The 26465-nt window shown below is 42.8% G+C and overlaps 1 protein-coding gene across 2 annotated transcripts in view; it reads right to left on the bottom strand.

Moving 5' to 3' along the window:
- Positions 1–1141: 1141 nt before the first annotated feature.
- Positions 1142–26465, bottom strand: part of C14H11orf74 (chromosome 14 C11orf74 homolog) — a 77868-nt gene continuing 52544 nt past the window's right edge. The window contains exons 5-7 of one of the 2 annotated variants that reach the window (XM_026787880.1): positions 25291–25357; positions 11641–11807; positions 1142–2462 (exon numbers count right to left, since the gene is read on the bottom strand). In XM_026787880.1, coding sequence (XP_026643681.1) covers positions 2304–2462; positions 11641–11807; positions 25291–25357 — 393 coding nt within the window. In that variant the 3' untranslated portion in view covers positions 1142–2303. The remainder of the gene's footprint in view (positions 2463–11640; positions 11808–25290; positions 25358–26465) is intronic. The other variant, XM_013352605.1, reaches the window with a different exon arrangement.

Below are 26465 nucleotides of genomic sequence, written 5' to 3'. Positions count from 1 at the left end.
ACTGAAATAAAAATCAAATAATGAAACTCAGCTCCTTGGTCACAGCGGCTGCATCTCCTTTCCACACACCAGGATGCAGCTAATGACTGTTACACTGGGCACTGACACTCTGCCAAAATTGTGCATGCATGTATCCCTCGTCCTCACTAAAAGGCTCTGCGATGCTTAGATCTTCCTCACCGCCAAGTGCAAATAAGGCTGGAGTCATAAATGGGCAAAGTTTGTTGAGTCAATAAAAATAAATATGCAAATCATGTGAATCTTCTGAAAGATGAAACTGGGAGAATTCTTTTGTGCAGTCTATAAACAGCATTTTTATGAATAAAAACACACACAACTCCTCATTCATACCCAAGCACAACTGCAGTGTGACTCACAAGAACCAGGATATAGAAACAACCTAAATGTTCAGCTGATGAATAGAATGGTCTATGTATAGAATGTGATACTAATCAGCCTCTGAAAAGAACAAATCCTTCCATATGTAGCCATGTGAATGAATCTGGAAAATACTATAAGTCAAATACATGAGTCACTGAAGGGCAGATATTGCATCTCCACTTCCATGGGGTGTCTCTAACAGTCTAGCTCAGAAGAGAAAGCAGCTCCTGTCAGAAGCCGCGGAGATAAGTGAGTGTGGTTTTAGCAGCATGTGGGCAATTCGTAGAGATCTGCCACAGTATTGTGTACAGCTTGTAACACTGAACTGTGTGCCCAAGCGTTTAAGACACTGACTCTCGAAGGGATCAAGTCCATGATGGAGAAACCCACAGAGGCAGCTGACCCGAGCTACTGGGAGCTCACTGACTCTGGATTGACAGCTGGGGAACCTGCATAGGACCAAGCTAGGCCCTCTGAAAGTGGGTGGCAGTTAAGTGACTTGGGCAGTCTGTGGGGCCACTGGCAATGGGACCAGGATTTATCCCTAGTGCATGAACTGGCATTTTGGAGCCCATTCCACACGGAGGGATACCTTGCTCAGCCTGGATAGCAGGGAACAGCCTGGTCCTGCCTCAACTTGGTATGCCAGACTTTGTTGACTCCCCATGGGAAGCCAAATTCTTTCTGAGGAGTGGATGGGGAGGACTTGGATGGGCGGTAGGGGGAGCAGAAGGAGAGGAAGGAGGAACTGTGGTTGGCATATAAAATGGGGGAAAAATCTTTTAAATAAAAAAAAAGATGCTGGCTCTCATGTGAAGTGTTCTTATCTCATATGAAGTGTTCTTATCTTACCATGGGAGAAGAAAAGCAGCAACAATAGGAAAGAACCAAACCAAAGCAGCAACAAATATATTCTGTGGTGTGTGGTGCTAACCATGGGGGAGCAGAGAAAGGGAGCGTATGGCGAAAATATAAAGTCTACTTAAAAGAGAAATAATACCAAGTCCATTTGTTACTGATTTCTTCAGTAATATTATTCCATACATATCACCCCCCTTATCGCCTCTTCTCCATCCCTCCACCCATTCCCTTAGCAACCTGTGAGCAGTCTGCATAACTACTATCCCATAACACATTTATAATTTCCATTTATTCTTAGTGGGGGAAGGGTGTGTATGGGTTGCATGCCCTGGCTCCCATGTGGAAGTCAGGGGACAGCTTTGTGGAGCCATCTCTCTCCTTCCACCTTTACATGGCTCCAGGGACTGAGCTAAAGTCATCAGGCCTGCCCAGCAGGCACCCTACGGAGCCCTCTCACCAGCACCCAGGATATCATTCCACAGTCTCTAGTTGCTCCGCTTTTCCAACCCTAAACTTCTGGAGACAAAGATCACTCACTGTATTTTGTGGCCATCATATGTGAATTAATGGTAAAGTTTTTAATCCCAGAATTCCATGAAGCTTAATCTGTCAACAACCACACAGATAGATATCACCATCTCTGGACACATAGGACCAAAGACCTACATTATAAGTGATTCTATTAATTATAATAATGTTTGAAACAGGCAATTGTCCTGAAACTCTAATAAGATGGGTTCTGTTCCCAGTCTTCAGTACAACACGCACGTGCCCTTGGACAGTGCCCTCATTAAATGGAGATTCAGCAGTCCTTAGTTCCTGTCCCCATTTCCCTGTCCCACCTTCCCAGCCAGTCACAGGACCCAGTCACGGACAGACGAGACTTCAGAAATGGAAGCAATACCTTCAGCCTTGTTCCCTCTGTGGCCTGGTGATAAACAACAGAGACAAAAGAATGCAGATGTATACATTTCCACGGAGGGAATCAGCTGATGTATGCTTTATTCTAATGTTGGTTGTGTATAGACAAAATAAAACTAAACACAAAGACATCTATTGACTCAGTCATGGTCAATATCTGTATTGGAATCCATCGCCCTTTTCTTGGCCAGCTCTTGGATGGTCACTATCTCTCCAGCAGTGAACTTGGGAGTGAGAGTCACATTGTCATAATCAAATTCTTCATCGAGAAAGAAGGGCTGTACTTCATCTCCAAATATCTGAAAAAAAAAATAATACCAAAGGAAAAAGAAACACAGTCACTGAAGTGAAAATGAAGTTGAAAACATAAACAGCCTATTAATATTTAATGAAACTTTTTTTAGACTTTCGGCACTCACAGCTGATTAAGCTGTTTTTAAGTAATGAAATAAATTCAATTATTCAATTTGACCTAATTTAAGCCTCTTAATATGCCCCATTTGTATCATGCTGTATCTGAATGAGTATCATTAACTAATTCCACCCCCACAGCAAGAATCAGGTCTGCTTTGCACACATTCAGTTCATTCTTTGCCCACTGCAGTGTCAGAGATGGACGCATAAGGACCCATTAAACAAGAAATACACCTTAAGGTCTTGATCAACCTTTGCGCCATTTGCTAAAAAATATCTGTTAATGAAGTAATCTTTAAAACTAAGAACAAAAACACCCTGAATTTACCATACTTGAAATAATAGCCATACCCCTGTCTCATAACAGGAGAAATTAAAACACATATGATCAAATTTAAAAGTCCAGCATCCCTTTTCTTCCGTTTTACATATGACAGTTTACCTGTAAGTTGGATTACCTGCAAAGAAAGGAAATAGTTTTGTACATGTTTATAGACACGCTGGAGCCACTCAAAGCACAGTTCCCAAGCTGAGAGTGAAGCTCAGTCAATAGAATGCTTGCTGGGCACGCACAAGATCCTATGCTTGGTCCCCAGCATGGGGAAAAGGTTTGTCTGTTTGTTCATTTGTTCGCTTGTTTATCAAAAGAGTACATGTTCCAGTACACAGAAAAGAATGCCTTAAATCTCATTAATTCACCCCTGAAAAATCCCACTTAAAGCCAATGGTATGAGATACTATGAAATCACGCAGCACCTCATCAACTCTGTATGTATGGTGGTGCGGAAATAATTGAAAACTATGACTTATGCAATAAATGAAAAAATGCCCTGCAGCTAGGTAGTGTCAGCTTTAAACATTCTTGCATGGAAGATGATCTCCCCAAATAACTTCTGCAGTGTGTGTGAAATGGAACAAGCTGCTTGGAGGCTCTGTGCTGCTACTACAGTGGAAAGACATCAGGAAAGCTCTGCTTCCCACCTCGCTCTTCAGAGTCCTATTAGGGAGTACGGTGTACAGTGCTAATAGCAGACTCCCAGCCGCTCATTGCCCTGCAGCAATAAAATCAGCTGCTGTGATCCAACAATTTCCAGAGGTCTGATCCTCTCCTCTGTGTTTTCCTGGGGAGGAAAGTCAACGGCTGCCAGTGAATGTTACTATCATGGGCCTGCCCTAGTACCAGAACCACATGGGTATTAACAGTGTCCTTCCATCCATCAGCCCTGCTAGTACCCACTGAAAGGACCAGTATCAGTTCAGGACACCCCACGACCAAGTTCTCAGCATAAAGGAGACTTATTTGTCATAGAGGGACAAAGGACAGAGGACAAAGAGGGAGACAGAGGATGAGGGAAAGAGTGAAGGGAACAAAGGGGCGAGGGAACAGGCATCTGTCCTGGAGGAGGACAAAGGACTGCCTCTGGACAGAGAGGAGACAGACGTGCACATAGGAAATGGTGGTTTATAAAGGCAAACGGGGAAGCCTCATGTTAGAATGAGGTATTTAATTTTAATTTGGGTGTCTTAATTAGGATACCCAAAGGGATTGCTGGGCTTTAATATATTGATAGCTATACCTTGGGTGTCAGCCTCAGGAGGAGGAAGTGGCCAAATAAAGGAACAGACCTTGGTGGCTAGCTTTAGGAATATAAGCTAATGGTGTTTAGCAAGGCAGAGGGAACAGAGGAAAAGAGCAAGGCCTTCTAGAGCTGTGCTCACTATGCCCGGGCTGACTGAAGTCCTCATGCTATTGCTTCCCAGTCATGAAGCTTTGAAAGGTTTTCAGAACTTGCCCAAGGCTAGTAAAGAAGATAGGCCACTTTTGAAACCAGTACAATATGCTTCAAATAAAGCCACATTTGTTCAAAAACACAAACAAAACAAGTTCAAAAACACTGGTTCTTTGGAAGAAAAGTCCTTCTCTGAATAAGCTGCACAGTTCCCACAGCTACCACTAAAAATGCCTCAAGACCATGTGTAAGGCCATGACTGTTTTCAAAGGAGCAGCTGCACACACACAAATTAGCCTGCAGAAGAAAGTGGCTGATGTGCCACCATCACTCTCTATAATTAGATATCTTCAGCACAAAATAACAGAGGAGCGCTATTGCTAAGACTCGCGCCAATGAAGAAACACACACACAGTGACACTTGATGTTCATGTCCAGAATGCAAGCGTCCAAGCCGACTCTGTGTAGAATACTGAAACCTGCAGACCAGGCCCCAGTCCATCCTGCCTAATTATGTAGACACCTGATTCTTACTGATCCTGGCCTAGATGTAGAGGAAACTCTGTCTCTGTGACTGTTTTAGTCTCGGAGGATTTTTGAAGCTCTTTGTGCCCTCGTCTAAAAGCAAGAGAGAACACATCTACTGAGTTGCAGAGATCTGGCTTATGTCCTGCACTACGATTCAGAACCTCATCCTGATTCTCTGAACACATCCGTGCTCACCACATGCAAAAACCTGGCCTTCATCCACATCCCAGGGAGGCTGGGCTATCACTTCAAATTAAACAAGTCTCTCAGCTATGGAAATCCCTCTGATATTATACCATGCCCTTCCTACTCCCTGGTACATAACGCACTTCCATCTCCCCCACCCTTTACTTATTCATCAGTAAATAGTTGCTCAGCATTAGGTACTGAAAACAGAACAGAGTACAGCAAAACCTGGGTCTCCAGGCTTCCCTGTAAGGAGAAGACAGTAACAAGGGACATCACTGACATGTGGCATGCTCCTCACTAGGAAAACTGAGAAAGACAGAGCATGTCACCTGCAGAACACAGCCCAGCCCCCACATCTCTCTCTTCACTGCCCACCATCTTGTCTTAGTGGGCCAGATAAAGTAAGGCTCATAGCTCAGACTTCTCAGGCTTCTGATCAACGCCAACTCCTATGGCTAAGTTAACTCTTCAGAGATGGCCCCATCCCATGCCTTCTTATGCCTCCATTTTCCTGAGATTCCAGTCCACATTGTGGCTGCAATATGTAGTATTATGATACTACTGACGAAGAAATTCTCTCTTTAATAAAAAAAAAGCATTTTTCTTTAAGGGTTTTTTTCCCATATAGTTGAATTTTCATTGTGCTGCCATAATTTTCTACAGGCATTGTGAATTAACCAAGATAATAGCAAAAACAGAGATTTCTAAAAGCTAGAACTTGCCAATGCAAGGAACAGCCACTTACAATGAACTTTAAGTTTGTCATTAGAGCAGATAATTTTCTTAGAATGCGACCTAAATGCTGAAACACAACAGAGGAAACCAAAAATATTTGCAAAATCAGAGTGTGATCCTCAGAATATTTTAGGCCATTTGGGGATAAGCTTCCAGTATGGCTTCACTGAGTGAAAGTGAGAGACTAGTTCCCTGCAGTCACTCAGGGATCTTTCATTCGTCCCAGAATGTTCATTTTCCTGCATTCCTAGCCATTGCGTGAGGTCCTAGAACACAAAGAAAGACCTGCATAAAGTCACTAACAGATGTGTCAGCACAGGCACACCTGAGTGGTGGAATGGAAGAGTTTGAGTGGTGACGGGAGCATCTAACATAGACCAGACTGGAGTGGGCTGAGAAGGGACCAGAGACAGCTGGATCCCTAAGTAGAATCGGTCAACAGGCTGAGGGAGAAGCAGCTTTGCAGACAGGAGGGTTTCCGGGAGCGTGCTATGAACACAAGGTGCAGGGTTTCACGTCTGAAAGCGGTTCAGCATTGTCTGAGCTGAAAGGAGGACAGAGCAAGAAATGGCAAGGTGGCAGCAGCATCTTATAGATGATGAAAAGCTTTTGAAGAATCTTTTGAAAGCAAGGGCAGACACTTGGTCTTATATGCACTTCCTTCATTTTGTCAAATGTTTTAATGAGTTTAATGAGCACATATAATGGAGCAGGTAATTAGCAGCACCAAAAAGGAAAAAAAAATATTGGAGATTAGAATTAAATAGCTCACACTGCAGGTTAAATAGACAGTATATTCAAAGGGATTGGCCTGGAGTCAGAAGGCTCCTCAGAACTCTGCTCCAGTAGTCTAAGCAAGAGACAAGGACAATGAAGCACTGGTAGAAAAGATATGAAAACCATTTAGGAAGGAAAAGAGCAGCACTTGGTGACTGACGACATGGAGAAGGAAGAGGAGAAAGCACAGGCTGAGATGCTCAGCTGTGAACACAGTGCATCTGAAGATCCCTGGAAGATATAGAAGTCAAAAAGCAATCAAACACGCAAGGCTGAAGCTCAAGAGGAAAAAGACCTGAAGCTAGACATGCCCATTTAGAGATATAAGCATAAGAGGAAGAATATAGGATGAAAACTGCTTCAAGCATTCAGGGAGGGAAAGTATATGATGCCCTGGGGAACACTGACTTGTTAGGACTGGGTAGACAAAACCTCCAAAGGATGAAAGGAACAATTACCGAAACACACAGAGAATAGGGACAGATTGTGAGAGCCAGTAAATCAAGAGACTAGGCGAAGACTGACATGGCAGGACAGGCTTGAATGTCCATGCTCCATCAATGTAGAAAAGGAAACACCAGACTCTCTAGGCGGGAGGCTACTTGTCAGTTCACGGCTGCCCAGACCATGAAATAATCACTTAGAAACTATATTATTTGCAATACTGTTTGGCCAATAGCTTAAGCATATTTCTAGCTTGCTCTTATATCCTAAACTAACCCACCTTCACTAATTTGTACATTACCACAAGTTCATGGCCTACCAGCAAAGTTTTGGCAGGCTCCAGCGGAGGCTTCTGTCCCTGTTAGTGGCTACATGGCTTCTCCCTAACTCCAATTACTCTCTCCTCCTCTATCTGCTTGAAACTCCCGCCTTACCCTTTTCTGCTAAGCCACTGACTGAAACAGATTTATTCATTAACCAATAAAAGCAACACATAGACAGAAGGACTTCCCACACCAAGACTGGGCTACTGAACTATACCTGGTTCCCTCATTCTGAATACTTTCAGGTAGGCAACCACAGCAAAGCAATTTGCAGTTCATTGTGAGAGGAATGAGAAGAGAAAAGGCAGAGGCACTAATGGAGTTGAGCGGAAAAAGGGGAGAGGAATTCAACCAGAAGCACTAATGAATTTGAATGGAAAAAAGGGAGAGGAACAGACCACAGCCAAAGAAAGGTCCAAGGGAAGCAACCTTTCCTTCTTTTGTTTCTTTTTTGTCAAGAATGGGAGAGGAGATTTGATCATTGTGACATGTTGTGGGAGAGGGGTTAAGAAAGGAGAAAAGAGACAAGGACACTATATTAGCTTCATTTTGGGTCATCATGCAAAAATACCTCACAAAAACAACAAAAGGGGGAAGACTTTTATTTGGCTCAAACTTTGAGGGCTACAGCCTATCATGGTAGGGAAAGTATTGGCAGAAGATAGCTCTATGGTGGTGGGGGCATATGACAGCCACTTCCTCACACCTATGTGGACCAGTAAGCATAGCAAGGACAGGATGTAGACAAGGCTATAAAACCTTGAGGCCCATCTCCAGTGACCACATTTCTCTCACTTTCTAAAGGTTCCACAACCTAAAAAAACTGTCACTAGCTGAAGACCAAATGTTTAGACATTACTCTATGTGGTGCATTGCACATTTACGCCAGGACATTTCCTTTCTGGCCCCATGAGCTCTTGATTTTTTCATAATGCAAAATAAATCCTGTCCAACGTCAAAAGTCCTATAGCCTTTAGCAGTTTTGCAACCACTCACACATGCAAAAGCAGAGTCTCTTCTGAGACTCGGGGTGTCTCTAAACCACGAGCCCCTGCAAAATCAAAATACTACACATTTGCAGTAGTGTCAGATTCCAAAGAGAAGAAAAGAGACACAGCAAGGGAAGGTCAGCCTCAACTTTTGGTGTCATCATGTGGGGACATGTTGCAGTTGTGTGTTCCCAGCTACACAGAGCATGACAGAGGACAGTCAGAGAGGCTGGGCTATTCAGCTTCCAGTAACTCACTTCCTCCAGCTGGAGCCCAACCTCCTAAAGGTTTCCCCAAAAATAGCACCAGCATCTGGGGACCACGTATACAAAGGCATGGGTCTGTGGGTAACAGATCATATCCAGACCATGACAGACTTCAACCATGTCACTATAGCACAAAGTTACTCCTGGTTAGTAGGAAGAATGCATGTATTTGTTTATTGGGTAAATATTTGTTGCGTGTCTGTTTTGTTCTGAGTTCACTCTGACATTTTATGTTGCAATAACATAAACTTATAGACACAGATACATAATTCCAAGTGTAATGAGGTGTGCCATGCCATTCAGAAAGCATCGTCGTACCCCTTCAAACACAGAGAGGTTGCGTGCTTGCTCCATGATCCAGCTGTTGACTGCCCTAGCAGCCTGGAAGCTTTTTTCTTTCAAGGTGGGTTTATTTCAGCATCTTAAGCTCTACTGCACCAACGTTTCAACTACAAATTGAAATTCTGGCTTATTTTGGAGAAGGATCGTTGCTATACAACACCAACTCCCCCGCTGCTAAACAAAAAAACAAGTGTGAATTAAGTTATTAACTTGTTATTTTTGCCTAAGGAGCTGAGAGAAATGTGTGGATTTCAGGTATCTAATTTCAAGTCTAATTGAAAAAATTTTGTGACCACTATGGGAATATAATCTGTATACTACTAGGAAACTGAGTTTCCTTAAAATCGCTCACGTGACTGATTCTTATAGGGACGCTACTAAAAGAGGAGACATTTTCATTCATAATGCCACACGGGCAAATTAAGGAACACAAAAGTAATGCTCAAATCAATAACGGTAGCATTTAGCTACAGGCTAGAACACAGAGTGATGTGGTAAATAAACTAGCTTGGTGGAGAAATGTTTAGAATCCCATTGTGAAATGGAAGACAGGGAACCTCAAGCTTCTCTACTGACCTCTTCCATGGTTGTCTCTTCAAAGAACCAGAATCTCACTCTCACTCTTACGAACTTAGCTTGCTCTAGAAAGCAGTTCAAAGCCTCCAAAATGTATTAAAACAGAGGATCAAGGCAAAAATTTGTTGACTAATAATAAGCCAGAAGTGTTAAAAATGTCTCTAAGAGACAAATGCACATACATAAACTAGTAACGAAATCATGGGGAAAAATCAAACAGACCCCATCCATACCCGAGAGTTGTGGGTTCTGAAAAGGCAATCCCGAGGAAGCAGGACTCACAGAACGCATTGCACTTTCAGACAGAAGCCACTGAAAGCAGCTACCAGCTCTAGACCCAAAGGCTCCTTGACGGTCCCTCACAGGACGCTTGCCGGAAACTGATGATTGCATTCTTTTAATGATTTAGGTGGTGAAAATAAATTTGTGCTATTAAACCAAGGAAGCATTGGTTCAATGTTATAATTTATGATGGTTCTAAAACAATTCTAAAACAAATAATGCTTACATCTATAATCTTAGCTCTCACTAGCAGGAAAATGAACATGTTTGAGTCCGACCTGTGCTACCTAGTGAGAACTGGTTACATCAAAGCAAGCAAAAAGAAATCAAGCTTACATACAAAATATCAGTAGTTGCGAGACTCAGTCAAGAAACGTGCTAGCCTGTGCTACAGAACGATTCCAGTGCAGCACAAGTTGCACAGTAGACATGCAGTCCAGTCAACCAGTGTATGTGAAACTGGGGGGGGGGGTGAGGTTAGGGAGGTAGGGGTGTATCCATGAGAAGTCAGGGGCTGCGGGTGAATGTAATGAAAATACATTTCATGAGAGTCTCCAAAATTAATTTTTAAAATGGGGGAAATAAATGCTTGCCTAATAAGTACAAGGCCCTAGATATAAATAATACTTGTAGTTGTAATTTGAGTTTTGTGGGCTATGGGATAGATCCCAGAAGAAGCTTCTTAACCACTAACTGAAACTAATTTATAATAACTTCAATTAATGTCTCAAAATACATATATTCTATAACTGACATCAAAGTAATTGCATCTCTTAGGGTACTAGATGCCATGCCCAACCTGTATGGTCACAGCCTAGCCAAGAATATAAACAAGCCTTAAAATGAAATGGATTCCTGTATTGAGAAGCCCTGTAATTTTAGCTTCTTACAGCTCAAAGAACATAATCTATAATTCAAAAGGCATATTGGGAAGTAGCTGTCCTGACTTATTTGTCTAGTAACCAATTTGGGAGTTCAATGCAAGCCTGTAAGCATCTTGGGTATACTTTTCAGTACGGTAGACAAAAGTATTATAAGGAAAAAAACCATTTAAGACTGAAATGTGTATGTCCTCTCTGACTAAATGACTGATTCATAACAGAATATACCATTACAAGAGCACCTGAATGATTAAGGAAACCAAAGAGGGACCCTAGAATTTGGCTAGAAAGCGCTAATAAAGAGCCCTTAGCGATGCCTGTGTTTATCCCCTCTATGTTAAACAGGGTAAAGGTTACTTCCCAGCCCCACCTGCAGTGTATTTATTAATGCTGGTAGGAAGAGTTGTAAAAAAAGATCGCAAAAATGGCTCTCAAGTAATACGTTAGGGAGAATAAAACTATAGCAGAGATTCCGTTCTCCCACGTATGAAAATAATGCTTAATAACATTTCCCAGCCTTCCACATGCCCAGCTATGAACAACTCAGCAGTTGTCAATGAATTCAAGTCAGAGCCTTTTAATCTCTGATAACTCTAAGGAACTGACCTGTTCACTGTAGGACTCTCTAGAAATGTTTAAATACAAGAAATGAACTTCTACCTCCTTTTAGGAATGGATTTCAGACTGTGATTCTTTTTACATCCTGTCCTTACCTTACCTAATACAAAGGTTTACAGGACCTCAGAGATGATAGAAAAGCCACAGCCAGGTGAGACCAGGAGAGAGAAGGGAACTGTCCTTCTATCTGCTGAGCAGACCCTACGCAGAACTACAGAGATCAACCAGGTTTCTATATGCAAACACTATTGCTCTATGTATGTCAGGGACAGATGGAAACAAGCAAGACCAACTAAATAACTCCAACTCTAAATTATTCCAAACCAAGGAAAATGCAAAGGGTGCAGGTATAGGGGTTCCCTGAAAGGGCAAAACCCACATACTGTCACGATGGAATTCCCCGGGAGTACCTCCTCCATTTGCTTCAGAGTTCTTCGCTCAGTGGGTTTTGGCTTCACCTCAGAAGTGAGAGGCAGGTTCACAGAAGGAACATAAGCAGGAACACTGGCGCTTATATCCTGTTCGACTTCTCCTGGAAGTAGCAGCCGATCTGTTGGATACAAAATATTTCAGCTGATCCTCCTGGGAAGTTCATCATCTCCCCAAGTCAGATGTCTATAGGCCTGTAACAATCAAAATGGGCAAACATGCTCAGGAAAGCTGGCCCCTTGCACAATTGCTGTCCTCATCTGTGAACGTCACTTAAAGGATTCCCTTTTCCATAAAATCAAAGCTACCTGTGTATTGATTTCTTATCATGTTGCAAGGTTGTAGTTCATCTGGAAGGTTGGAGGAAGGCATAGGGAGTGATGATCCTTCCAGCCTAACTCCCCTTGGCTTAGAGAGTGATGTGGTGGTCCTCCCGGGCCTAAGTCCCCTTAGCTTAGAGAGTGATGTGGTGGTCCTCCCGGGCCTAACTCCCCCTCCACTACTATAGGAAAATAAGGCAGGAAGGTGCTCCATTTGCCTAGTTTTCACTTGTTTTCCTGAGGGGGAGAAGAGAAAGAAAATGGAGTGCAGGTTTCATTCTGTAACAATGCAGCAATATTTCAAATATATATATATTTTACAAAATGAGGATGCCAGAAGGAAAATACTTTAGCTTTCAGCAGAAAAATGAAATACTCTGTTATATGAAGAATGCACGGGCTCATTTTCAAAACTTTCAAACAACATGTTTCCTGCTTGTTTAGCACAATCAGAAGAATTCAATAACCAATCTCAGTTTCCCCATGGATTTATTTTGAGTGGTTATGCTGGCTGTTTTCACACATGTGACACATCATGAATGTAACACAGATGCCACTGGACTTCCGAAACCTTCTTGCGGTGAGCAGACAGACACACAGAAGCATAAGACCTTCCCTCCTCAGCCAGAGGAAATAGGGAGAGCTGGCCAATAGCATGGAACTGGCACGAGATGCTACTGCCTGCTACTCAAAGACGATCCTAACTAAGCCACTCATTAAGTTCTCCGTGGAAGTGATTAATTAGCATCAGGCATATCTGGACTAAAGGCAATGGCAGCATATATAGGAAGATAACTCAGCAGGCCTGATATTCAAAAACTGAGAGTATTCTGAAAGGCATCCTTCACCCCCATAGACATCTCACTCACAAAAGTGAATCATTGTTGTTTTTCAATTGTTAAGAAATAGAGCATAGTCAGGTCATCTGGGAACTTGAGGACTGGTGGGGAGGCAGTGAAGAAGGTAGTTCTATTGAGATTGATGATTGCAATTTCAGAACCTCATCTCATAATTGGCATAAATAAAAGCAATAATAACAACCGACACCGATGTGTCCAGTATTTTATAAGGACCAGCACCGCTAATCCTCCCAGCAGCTCTTTGTTCTGTTCTGTAAACATGAGCTCTACACACAGAGAGACCTCACTCAAGATCCCATAGCTAGAAAGGCATAGCCAAGCAGTCTGCCCCGAGAGCCAGGGCCTCAGCCAATGTCACATTATACATTCTATAAACAAGCATTTTATTACATTTTAATTTTGCTTCATCATACAGAACATCCAAGCACAGGCCAAGAAGTGTTGCCTGTAGCTCCCAAGCATAGTAGACAGCAGGAAGTACATTTTGCAAACAATTGATGCCTGGAAAGCATCACGTTTAAACTCATTAACACCGGAAGAGAAATGGGCCTCCTAATGTAGCCACTTATTTATGAGTTCAAAGCCAAACTCCTGCACTGCGCTCCCACATGCAAGAGCCTAGGGTATGTCAAAGGCTGGTGAGGGCCTGCCAACAAGAACTAAAGGAAAGGCTCAGGCCTCTCGATGTGAGGACCAACACCATCTATCAGGTCGGTTGGCTGCTGGTGTAAACACAAGTTCCCATGCGAAAACAAAACACAGTCTGCACTCCAGGCTTATGTTTAAGACCGTGGTCTGTCTGACAAAATGTATGGCGGCAGGACAAGTGTCCGTGTCCCTCACTGAAGCTTTTCAGCCCTAATCTGTTCTCATCTAAGGAAGACGTTCAACTTCAACAACAATGATTTCTTTTATAACAAATCTACTGCCATGGGAACAATTATTTCAAAGCAAAAAGACTCCACATCCTCAGCATCTTAAATTGCTGTCACCTTTTCTCTGGAGGAAAGACAGAATTCAAGAATGCATGCTGTCAGGGCTAGCACAGTCCCTTACGCATGGCGAATTCCCAACCAGTACTTGGAACAGGAAATTAATTTCCTACATTACAAATTTAAACTGAGCAACAACTATGAAGATCCTGTACACCAGTTAGACACTGTGGGTGATATAAAGCAAGCACAGTCCATCCCCTCAAAAACTGACGGTTGTTATAGGGATATGTTTTCCACATAAAAAATCAAAATGAGAGAAACCAAAAACAAAATTGAATTTTTATGACTCTAAGCATTACATGCTATAAAAGGTAAAGCAACACTGACAGAAAGAGCCAGGTAGGATATCTATTAGGAAAGAGACTTTCTCCTATCTTTCAGCCATCTCACAGTTATTTGTATATATACTCAAATTTCCCAGAGGTTGGGGGACATAACAGTCACTGGTGATAAGGAATGGATTATCCACAGTGACCTTTAACAGTCTAATCCTGAGTGTTTCAAGAGAAGAATCAGATCTCATTTGTTGTCACAAAACAACCCAAAGGCTTCTTACACTTCCCAAAGTGCCTGACTGACAACTTCAATGACCCGCTGTTGCTGTGGGATGACGGTCTGTACCCTGTCAATTGTAATTTCATAAAATGCTGATTGGCCAGTAGCCAGGCAGGAAGTATAGGCAGGGCGACCAGGCAGGAAGTAGAGGTGGGGCAATGAGAATAGGAGAATTCTGGGAAGAAGAAAGACTCAGTCTGCAGTCATCACCCAGATGCAGAGGATGCAAAATGTGAATGCCTTGCCAAAAAAGGTACCAAGCCACGTGGCTAACACAGTCAAGAATAATGGGTTAATGTAAGATGTAAGACTTAATTAATAAGAAGCCTGAGCTACTAGGCCAACCAGTTTACGATTAATGCAGACCTCTGTGTGTTTATTTGAGACTAAATGGCTGTGGGACCTTGTGGGACAGAGACAGTCAACACAGTGTTCTAGATAGTATTAATCTAACCCTTCCTCTGATAAAAACTAGAAAGGCCAAATAAACTTTAAAAATCAACTCTTGGAAAGCATTGGAGGGCTACTAAAGCAGCTTGTATCTTAAGAAGTTAAGATTCCCAAAAAGGAAAGATTTGAGAAATATGTCTAAGGGTCCTTGTGGCTTTTTCAGCTCAAGACTTTTTTACTGGTTTGCAAGCAGAGGCTATAAAGTCAGGAAACTAAAAGGATTTAAAACATAATGTCAGGACTAGAGAGATGGTAGAGTAGTTAAGAGCACTGGTTGCTCTTTCAGAGCACTCAAATTCATTTCCAAGCACCCACAGGGAGACTCATAATCATCTGTAACTCCAGTTAAAGGGGACCCAATGCCCTCTGTCAGCCTTGTGGGCAATGCACACACTGTGGTACAAAAATATACCCACAGGCTAAACATCCATACACATAAAATTTTTTAAAATACATCTTTTAAAAACATTTTAAGTAAAAAGCGTAACAGAGCTGCAACAGGGCAATGAAGGTAGAAGGTTCTCGGCACTCTGATGTGGCCTTACAGTGAAGAGTGCTAAATAGGGAAGCTCAGGGCTCATTCACAGTATTATAAAAAGTCACATACATGAGAAAACCCAACATACGACTCCCAACAGCGTGAGCCTCACAGCAGAAACAGAAGGACCATCCAAAGAGTTTCTTCCCCCAACTTATCTGGTGAGGAAAACTCTTTCTTTGCTTGGACAGATTATGAAAAACACTAGAATTACCTTCCCTTTTCTAGTCCCTTCTCAGAAAGAAGATGAAAATTTCTTTATGCAATAATAAGTTTGGGGAGTAGTGTTTTTCTCTGGTTAACATGGCTTTTCAAATACACCTTCACAGATGATTAAGTTAGCAAATATAAAAACCAGAGTAGCAAGAGGACCACTGTAAGGCACAAAAAAAAAAAAATTTTCGTTTCTTATGTTTTTAGGAAGCAGTGAAGCCATCAAAGAATGATACTTTAAATTGGTTGGAACATGCCATTTTCTCCAAGCCTGGGACTCTCCTGTATACAGTTCCTTAAGCCACAGCAACTTAAACTGTGAGTTGCGACCCTATATAGAATCATGTAACCAAATTTAGTACTAGTGAAAAGTTTGGCAAGATAAGAGGTTTCTTAAGACACAATGACCAGAATTTAAGCCAAATCCCAAGGTATTCCTGGCCCTCACCCGTGTTACAACATGCAACTTCACTGCAGCACTGGTCTGAACATACAGTGTGTACAGTAAATACCATACATGTCGTCAACCCAACAGTCCCCATGAACACTTCCCAAAACACCTCCACTCAGACTGCAGACCACTAGATATTATGAACTGTACTGTTTTCCTTACGCATATAAAGTTTCCAGTTCTTAAGGAACCATAATGGTTTAATTGTAGAAAACAAAAACATTTAATAATTCCCTAGCATTAGTCCTCAACGTGTAAGCATCAGATCAGTTTGCCGTTGCATTGGCCACGCTAAGCTGGAATGGCTGACTTTAAAAACAGCTGTTTGAGCTTCAGGCTTGAATTTCATTTTAAAAAAAAAACCCAATAAGATTCTGACTTGGGATTAGAAGAGAACTTCCAACAAATTCTGAAATTGCCCTAAATATAATTCTGTCATTTTGTACGACATAGTTGTGGCAAGAAGAATTTGCAGCACTGGCAACTATAAAATCAAAACATCCATCTACCCTAAAAAATGATGAAGATGTTCTGTATCCTGCAGCATCAAATATTCACCCGAGATTTAAGTTTTTAAGTCATCCAAGCATATCTATCTCATTAATATGAAAATTTGTTTTTATCATTAATACATAGTAAAGTTATATGTATACCAAAAATCATTTTAAGATACCTTCTTTATGACTTTCATAACTTCAAGTGCATATACATAGAGCTGCACAAAATTTCCTTGTGTGAAAAGAAATCACAGGAGGAAAGGTTTCTAAAAAGCCCCCATTTTACACCATTCCTATGCTCACCTGTCTCCCTCCTCCTCACCTCAGGCTCCTCTTTTAGTTAGTGGTTTTCACCCTGTAGGTCAGGTCTTAGAGCGCCTTCTCTGATTCCACATACAGATTTTAGTTCTCTTACCCTGTGTGCTTGTGAGATCTAGAACAATTTATAATTATATATGTGTACTCTATAGGTAATATCTAACTCCTACAAAAAATTATTAATCACATGAGGACAAAAGTTCAATGTGTTAGTCTTCATTTGCATGTCAGGAACAAACTACAGCTGTCAAATATTTGTTGAATAAGAATCACTGGTCACACCTCCAGCAGAAGCCTCCTATCCCACCATGGGCCAGTCCAGTTCCCTGAATCTAAGATAAGACTGCATCCTCCCACCTCCCACCCCACACCCCCACCTATATAAAATAACCCCAGCCATCCCTCCTCTCCCCATCACCCTGATACCCAAATCACACAGACTCAACAAAGAAAGAGAATTACAGAATATCTATCATCAACCTCGATGTCCCTCAACTGAAGAATGGATAAAGAAAATGTGGTACATTTACACAATGGAGTATTACTAAACTTATAAAAACAAAAGACATCATGAAATCCACAGGCAAATGGATGGAACTGAAAAAATCATCCTGAGTGAGGTAACCCAGACCAAGAAAGACAAACATCATATGCACTTACTCATAAGTAGATATTAGCCATTACCTAAAGAAGAACCATGCAACAACCCAAAGACCCAGAGAAGCTAAATAAGAAGGGATCAAGGTGAAGATACTTGGATATACCTGGGAAAGGTAAATAGAATATATTTTGTAGGTGGACTGGAGGTGAATGGGGATAGGAAGAGGAAAGATCAGGTTGGGGTAGATAAGGAGAGTACTGGAAGAGAGATGACTGGGACATTTAAGGGTGAGGTAGAAACTTAGTGCAATGGAAACTCCCTAGAATCTATAACAATGACTCTAGCTAAGACTCCTACTAAGAGGGGACTTATAGCCTGAACTGGCCATCTCGTGCAACCAGGAAAGATTTCTGGTGGAGGGACTGGGACACCAACCCAGCCGCGTAACCTTCAACCCACAATGTGTCCCATCTACAAGATGTATTGGGATAAAGGCGTGCAGAAATTGTGGGAGTGGTCAGCCAATGACTGGTCCAGCCTGAGACCCATACCATGAGAGTGAGCCCACTGGACACTGCCTGGAACACCAGAACCCAGAGCTAGATGGCCCAGAGACCTAGAATTGACCAAAATATGACTGGAGAAAAAGAAAAGTCAATGTAATGATGCCTACTGACATTCTGCTATTCTCATAGATTGGTGCCTAGTCTCATCGGAGAGGCTTCATCCAATAACTGATGGGAACAGATGCAGAAGAGACCCACCCACAACCAACCATTAGGCAGAGCTTGGGGAATTCTGCTGAAGAGGAGGAGGAAGGATTGTTAGGAGGGACAAAAGACACCAAATAAAAACCCACAGAATCAACAAACCTGGGTGTAGTGGGAGGCTGCTTGTCCATTTCCAGGCCAACCAGACCCAAAATAATCACACTGAAACTATATTATTACAACACTGCTTGGCCTATTAACTTATGCTTCTTATTATCTTAAATTAACCCATTTCTATTAATCTGTGTATTGCCACATAGTTGTGGCCTATTAGTAAGGCTCTATCTGACGTCTGGCCTCTGTCTCCTGCAGTAGCTAAATGGCATCTCTCTGACTCCACCTACTCTCTCTATATATCTTTCCAAGCCTGGCTATATTCTGTTAAGCCACTGGCAAAAAGCAGTCTCTTTATTAGCCAATGGAAATAAAACATATTCAGAGCATGCCGAGGGGAATCCCACATCACCTGGGCTCTCTGGGGCTCACAGACTCAACTGACAACCAAGGAGCCCACATGGGACTGACCTAGGTCCTCTGCATACATGTTACAGTTGTGTCGCTTGCTCTTCATGTGAGACTCCTGACAGGGGGAGCAGAGGCTGCCTCTGGCTCTTTGTCCAGCTTTTGGGACCCTTTTCCTCATACTGGGCTACCCTGTCCAGCCTTAATATGGGGGAGGTGCCTAGTCTTACTGCAACTTGATAATCCATGTTTGTTTAATATCTTGGAAAGCCTACCCTCTTCTGAATAGAAACAGAGGAGGAGTGGATGGAAGGAGCAGAGAGGGGGCAAAGGAGAGCTCCCTAAACCTGCTTAATGTTGCAGATTAATGATTTTTAAGTGACCAATGTCCTTGGAAATAAAAAAACAAATAGGAATCCAATCCCTCAACCCTGCCAGACCCTACACATCCTTCTCCAGTGTCTAGGCAGGTAAATGCAGTCCTCACCCCTCACAAGGAAGCTCTGCAACAGATGGAGACCATTACAGAAAACTACAACCAATGAAGCTACGAGTCGTGGAGCCCCGCCTCACTTCTACGAAACACTCACACACCTAAGGCTCAGGGAATAGTGCAGTAGAGGATGCAGACAGAGTGCAGAAGCCAGAAAACCAGAGATTTTTTTTTCTTTTTTGATTTTTTGGAGACAGGGTTTCTCTGTAGCTTTTTGGTTCCTGTCCTGGAACTAGCTCTTCTAGACCAGGCTGGCCTCGAACTCATAGAGATCCGCCTGCCTCTGCCTCCCGAGTGCTGGGATTAAAGGCGTGCGCCACCACCACCCAGCAGGACCAGAGATTTTAAGTGTGATGATGTCCGCTGGTAATGTCAGAAGCTATAGCCATAAAGTCTTGGCAACATAACTTCCTAACCTGAACAAGGACAACAGACACGTCAAAGTGGATGGGGGAAAAAACACGAGGCTTTGACCTACCTATACAAATAACTAGAGCAATTCAAGAACGCTGAGAGCAGGGGAGCACACCAAATGGTCAGCCCTTAAAATAAACATGCAAGTTGTGCTTAATGTATAACTTAATTATACACAAATATTGAGAAATATATATGCATACATATATATACATATATATGGAATAAAAAGAAGGACATGAACTTGGAAGACAGCAAGGAAGGTGTATGGGACTGTTTGGAAAAAGGAAAAGGAATAAGTATAAGCTCAATAAAAATAAATCATTTTTTTATTTTCTAAAAAAATCAAACAGGGCTGCAAATGTTAAGCAGGAATCAGTGCCCATTCTCACCTAACACAGTGTAAATACACCCACTGTAGGAAACCTATCTATGCATGTGTGATTATAAGAACTGCACCTCCAAAGCCCAGTCTCTCAAGCCAGCTGCATGGAAACTGAGAGAGCAAAGGAAAAATGAACAGTATTCCTACCCTGCTGACCTCGATGCAATGACTACAGCTATCACGAATTATACCTGTGTTGTATAGCAATTTGAGCCATCTTGTCTGAGGCAGGGCAGTCACCAGGTTAACTATCCTATCTTAAATTCAAAAGAGGTAAAGGTGCTAACTGTAAGGACGCGACAGCCAGCCCTCACTGATGGCACTGTGTTTTTTCCTGCCCAGAAATGAACTGCTCTATTCCAGCCATTCGAATGCTCAGACCTGAATAATAATTTACATAGGTCCCGTGTGATGACTAAAGAAACTTAATATGGAACCAGGCATCCCTTAAGAGCCATTGGCCTTTTGCTCTGGAACGCCTGGAAGATCCTAGTGGCCTGCAGGTGAGATAGAATAGGATAATGGGCTGTGAGGTATTAACAGCTGCCTTTGCTTCTGTAAAACCTTATTGCTATGGAAAGGGGGATGAAATAGTCTTTTATTACTATATATAGAGAAGAAAAAGACAACTGAGGGGAGCAAAAACAATTTTCTTGCCCAGCTGTGAATTCTATGGCTCTTTGTAATGCATCTGCCCTTTCTGATATCTGCCCTTTCCCACACCCCCTAACCACCACTTCTGGCATAGTATAAGGTAGCAGTTCTGCTAGGCAGGAGAGCTGGCCCCAGGGTCTTGAGACTAGAAGACGGGTCCTGCCCCTCACCAGTTGCAGCACTCAGACCAGCAGGCCCTGCACCTTGCCTGGGCATCACAGTAGAGATGACCCCATTGGCGGGGGTGTGGGTGAACAGGCCTGAAGGCATGGGAGTGGGAGAGCTAGCCCCACAATCTGAGATACTGCAGTGTGGGTGAGGGAGTGATGGCACCCTCACCCCCAGGAGCCTTGGCTCCTACTGCTCCTCGCCACCTACTGCAGGCGGGAAAGCTGCCCATGGGGCCACGAGAGTGGGAGAGCTGATCCCGCCCCTCCCTGGCTGCAGCACTGGGGAGAGCAGGCCCTGCACCTTGTCCAGGTAGCACAGTAGAGCTGACCCTGTTGCCAGGGGCACGGATGAGCTGTCCTATGGGTATGGGTGCAGGAGATCTCACCCTGCCCCCACTCATCCACCATGTGGTACACGGGTGAGGGAAAGATGCCCTCCCCATCCTACCCCCATCCCTTGTCACCTGTGGCAGGCAAGAGAGCAGGCCCCAGGGTCACAAGAGTAGGAGAGCTAGCTCTGCCCCTCATCAACTGCAGCACATAGGAGAGCGGGCTCTGCATCTTGTCTGAGCAGCACACTACAGCTGACCCTGTTGACAGGCACAGGTAAGCTGGCCCTGAGGGAATGACAGTGGGGTAGATGGCCCCACCCTCCCATCTGCCATGTAGTGGCATGAGCACGGGAAAGATGACCCCCCCACCACCCCTTACCTACTATAGAACAATGGTCTTATACCCTGTAAAGATTTGTCGCTTGTATTAGTTTAATAAAATGATGATTGGCTAGTAGCCAGGCAGGAAGTATAGACAGGGCGACCAGAATAGGAGAATTCTGGGAAGAGAAAAGGGTCAGTCTGCAGTCATCACCCAGACACAGAGGAACACTGGCCACCTATAGAAGGCAGGAGAACTGGCCTCGAGACCAAGTAGAGCTGTCCCTGGCCCTCACCAGCAGCAGCACTAGGAAGAGTGGATCCTGAACCTCACCTGGGCAACTCAGCTGACCCTGGTGGCATGGGTGTGAGCACCCAGATGGCATGAGAGCAGAACAGGCCCCACCCCTTGCTGCCTGCTGCATTAGGTGAGCTAGCAGGGCAATGCTGGAGAGTTAACTCTGGTGGTGAGGATGAAAGAGAACTGGAAGGCTAACCAACCCAGTTACCACCCAGGGCCAGAACCAGGGCTAACGGTTGGCCCAACCCAACATCCACCCCGTCTATGAACTGCTGGAGTACATGAAGGGGCTGATCATGCAGATGCAAAGCTGCAGGATCTCAGTGACACAGGGCAGCAACAGGATATCCGAGAAAAGCGAGGGCCTAGTATTGGTAGTGTAGCAGAAGCCAGAGGCCTGGAACCAGGCCAATGACTCACTAACGAACCCTTGCAAGTAAAGGTGTAAGGACTAAAGGGTACACTGTGCGGCTCACTCTCCAACATCACAGCTTCCACAGTGAGATTTTTTCTTTTAAATTTTATTTTACTGGGGAGGGTCTGCAAGGGCAGAGGGCAGATACAAAGGGACAGGAAGATGAATGGGATAGGAATATGCAATGTGACATCCACAAAGAATCAATAAAAAGGTTTTTTAAAAAGAATAAATTCATTTACTCTAAATTTGAGTTGAGTCTAAGTCTCTGATTTCTCCAGTGGATTTGAACACCACGACACTAACGTGATATCAAAAGAACAGAGGGTACCAAGCCTTATAACACCTGGGCTACTCATATCAGTACATGGAGTTGATTCTGCCAAAAACTGGACTCAAAACTCTACTCCTTGGTTGGCAAAATAACAAGGCACACACTGGAAAAGCATGGTGCTCTTGAATCTTGAAGAATATTTATAAAGGTGAATACAGTGAACAAATAAAATCAGTGGTAGAAAAAGCAATACAAAAACGTGTTTCCTTGTTGCCCCGGGCAAATCTGTTGCTTAAACAGTAACAACAGAATCTAATCAGTAAACCTCCCTGCTGCCAAAATTATAAGAGCAACTTGCCTATTTAAAAATGTCACATCTCCCATCTGATATAAATATTTGCCTTCTGCTTACATTCCTGAAGTGTAATACAAATTAGGCCACACACTGAAATTCACCTTGGCACAAAGTATTTAATTTCTTTCTTCCTTTCAAGTGACCCAGATTGTACATTATGAAAATTGGGAAACCTTGGTGGCCTTTGGTGATTAGATCACTGCAGACTGAACTGTCAGCCATCAATTCACACATCATTTCACACAAGAGACAGTCTTAACTACTTCATTCAAGTCCACTGAGACTTGGTTCAGCCTCAGTAACTGTTTAAACACAAATGGAAGACCTCCTGCTATCTAGTTTCTGAAAACATAATACTACTGAGATCTTTCTATTCATTTTTTAAAAGAAAGTAATAAACTAGGTGACTGAATAGCATACTTGGAAAATGTTTTTTAAAAAAACAATGACACAAAAATTAGTAAAGGTCGATGTAAAAAAATATTAAATTTACTAGCCACATTGTTTTATTAGCTTATCATCTCTCCCTGATATACTTGCCTGGTGTTCAGCACTGTTAAACAAAATAACTATTAGCATTAGTGATACACTTTCTAGGTTCTTATTGTAAGCAATCCTGATCGTCTTCCTGTAAAGAAAGATGTTGGGGCTGGGACAATGTGACTCCCTAATTAACAGCTGTTATCCCATGTTACACTGGCAGCATTCACCTTCTGACTTGAACACAGTCAGGTGACGGCACTGATGATTATACGGGCTGTCTCAACTTTCTGCAGACAGCTTGAGAAAAATCCACAATAGCCACACAACGAGCAGCTCCTGAAGTACATTCACTCTCCAGCAAAACACTGTCAGTCTCACTGGAAGAGCCCTAGAGAGCTTTGAAGCCTGGAGGGCCAAGGCTCTCGGATACCCTCAGCCCTGGAGATACAAAACTGGCCCTGCCTAGGCCTACACTTATAAAGCTAAGAGTCCTGGTACCCTAGGCCTATACAAGAATAGCTGAACCAACAAGTAGAGCAAAGGGACCCACTTACCAGAGTCAGCAGGAGAGTTACAATTCTAGAGGGTGCTACATGCTGCTGCTCCCTCCTGTCTGTGACTGCAGATCATTGCTATCAAATGCTAAAGGATATAAAAACTGCCAAATACCACCACTCACAGAGATTCTCTTCAGCTATCCAGTTTCTATTGGGAAGAGCAAAAGAACACCAAGCCACATGACTGGTGACAAGAACAGACCTTCTCACTGCAAGAAGGAAGTGAGAAACTGTACCACAATAATGCCCAATACAGGCACTCTCCTGCCCACCTATAACACTGATTTTATCTTGTAAATGTTTTGTATAGACAAGAACCAGTAGTCTCACAGTGTCAAGCTCAAACAATAGAGGAATGGCTAAAAATGCAGTACATTTCTCTGATGACTAAGGATGTTGAGCATTGCCTCAAGTGTCTTTCAGCCATGTTAGATTCCTCTGTTGAGAGTTCTCTGTTTAGGTCTGTACTCCATTTTTTTTATTGGATTATATGTTCTTTTGATGACCAATTTCTTGAGTGCTTTGTATAATTTGGAGATCAGACCTCTGTCTGATGTGGGGTTAGTGAAGATCTTTACCCATTCTGTAGGCTGTCGTTTTTTCTTGTTGACCGTGTCCTTTGCTTTATAGAAGCTTTTCAGTTTCAGGAGGTCCCATTTATTAATTGTTTCTCTCAGTGCCTGTGCTGCTGGGGCTATATTTAGGAAGTAGTCTCCTGTGCCAGTGCGTTCAAGTGTACTTCCCACTTTCTCTGGTCTTTTTCTACTTCCCATGTAGATTAGATCCATGTACGTCTCTCTTGAGGTCCTCTTTGTTGTCTAAGTTCCCTGGGATTGTGATTTGTAGGCTGCTTTTCTTGGCTTTATGTCTAAAAGCCACTTATGAGTGAATACATATGATATTTGTCTTGTGGGTCTGGGTTACCTCACTCAATATGATGTTTTCTAGATCCATCCATTTGCCTCCAAATCTCAAGATGTCATTATTTTTTTTCCTGCTATGTAGTACTCCATTATGTAAATGTACCACATTTTCCTTATCCATTCTTCGGTCAAGGGGTATCTAGGTTGTTTCCAGATTCTGGCTATGACAAAAAAGGCTGCTATGAACATAGTGGAGCACATGTTCTTGTGGCACGATTATTTAACAGTTTAATTTATTCCAAATTTGAGGGAAAGGAAAGGGACAGCTCTATTTCACTTAGACCAAAGGTTTTATAAGTTTCAAAGGGCTTTAAAAAAATTAAATAAATAAATAAAGGCTTTAAAAACTGAGTAAAAGTTTTTGCTTTTCAAAAAGAAATTTTACTTCAGTTTTTCTTACATCAAGGGAGGACTTGCCAAAAATAACAAAGCAACATAAATCACTTGAAGTTTCCAAAACACGGTTACACAGTATGAAAAAGAGAGAGAGCGCATACCCGTGTTCATCTGGGGCTCACTCTCTTCCTCCATGTCCAAATCTTCTAAGACCAGGAAGTTGTCTACCTGCAAGAAGATTGAGATTATCTTGCATATTAGACATGAAGAAAGGCGATGTTGTCAGGGACCCATGCACACAGCTGCATCCTAGACCTGCTTTCCTGTGGCCTCTCCAGGCCCAGTTAGAAGCCCTTGTATGCATCTGCTTTCCCATCTGTAGGAGCACAACATTTGGAAACCCAAGGTTTTAAAACGCAACAGCCTGCTCTCTACAGAGAAGGAGAAAACAGGCTGGAATTTCTTGTGAGTGACTCTGTTTTAAATTTTCTTCCCAAAATTTTTAACACCACTATCAGAGGAAACAGCAGGCCCGGGGTTTGTGTGTTACTGCTTGTGAAGAAGCCAGTGATGGAGGTGGTGGGCCACCGTCCTTCCGCACAGCATGCTCTCTGACAGCATTCTGGAGACCAGACAGAGGAAGCTAAGGAGAGCAGGAAGGAAAAGTCCATTCAAAACAAAACCTTGCTGCCGGGGAAATCACAGGAGAGGTGAGCAGGACAAAATATCAAGTGTTCTCTCTTTCAGGCAAATAAAACTGAAATTACTTCAAAGGTAAAAAGCCCAGCATATGACCTTCCCAGGCCCAATAGCTGCGTTTCAATGAAGAACTATTCCACATGGAACAGCACTTCCCACCGCACAGTGACAATGAGGCATTTCAGGGGACTATCAAAGCGTGTAAATAAGAAAATGTTGGCACATGGCATAGAAAAAAAGTCACAAGGTTGCTATCTGTTTTATGCTCATAACCTAAAGATAGACATAAAAAAAAATACCTTAAAGTTACAAACTGAGACTCCTTAACTGCATTCAAGGCAAGCTGGGTCTTTCTGTCCTGAACTGATTATGGACTATGCCCACCCCACAGAAAGCGAAAACGGTAGCTTCCATGCCTCTAATCTGGTAACAACAACTATTACTCAGCGGGCAAATGCAAAAGCAAAATTCACCTTCCATGTGACAGTTTCAATATTCAAATTTGAGAATCAGTTACATTACAGCATCTTTCTTCTTAATGAGTATGCTAAAATTCCCTTCCCATTTGTTAAACCTCGGGGAAAAAAGATCCAAAACCCAGTCAAGCACAGTTTAAGATGTTCCAACACCAATTTAA

This window comes from Microtus ochrogaster (assembly GCF_000317375.1).
Source record: "Microtus ochrogaster isolate Prairie Vole_2 chromosome 14 unlocalized genomic scaffold, MicOch1.0 chr14_random_1, whole genome shotgun sequence".
Classification (NCBI taxonomy): Eukaryota; Metazoa; Chordata; class Mammalia; order Rodentia; family Cricetidae; genus Microtus; species Microtus ochrogaster.
This window is presented reverse-complemented; position numbering and strand designations above follow the sequence as displayed.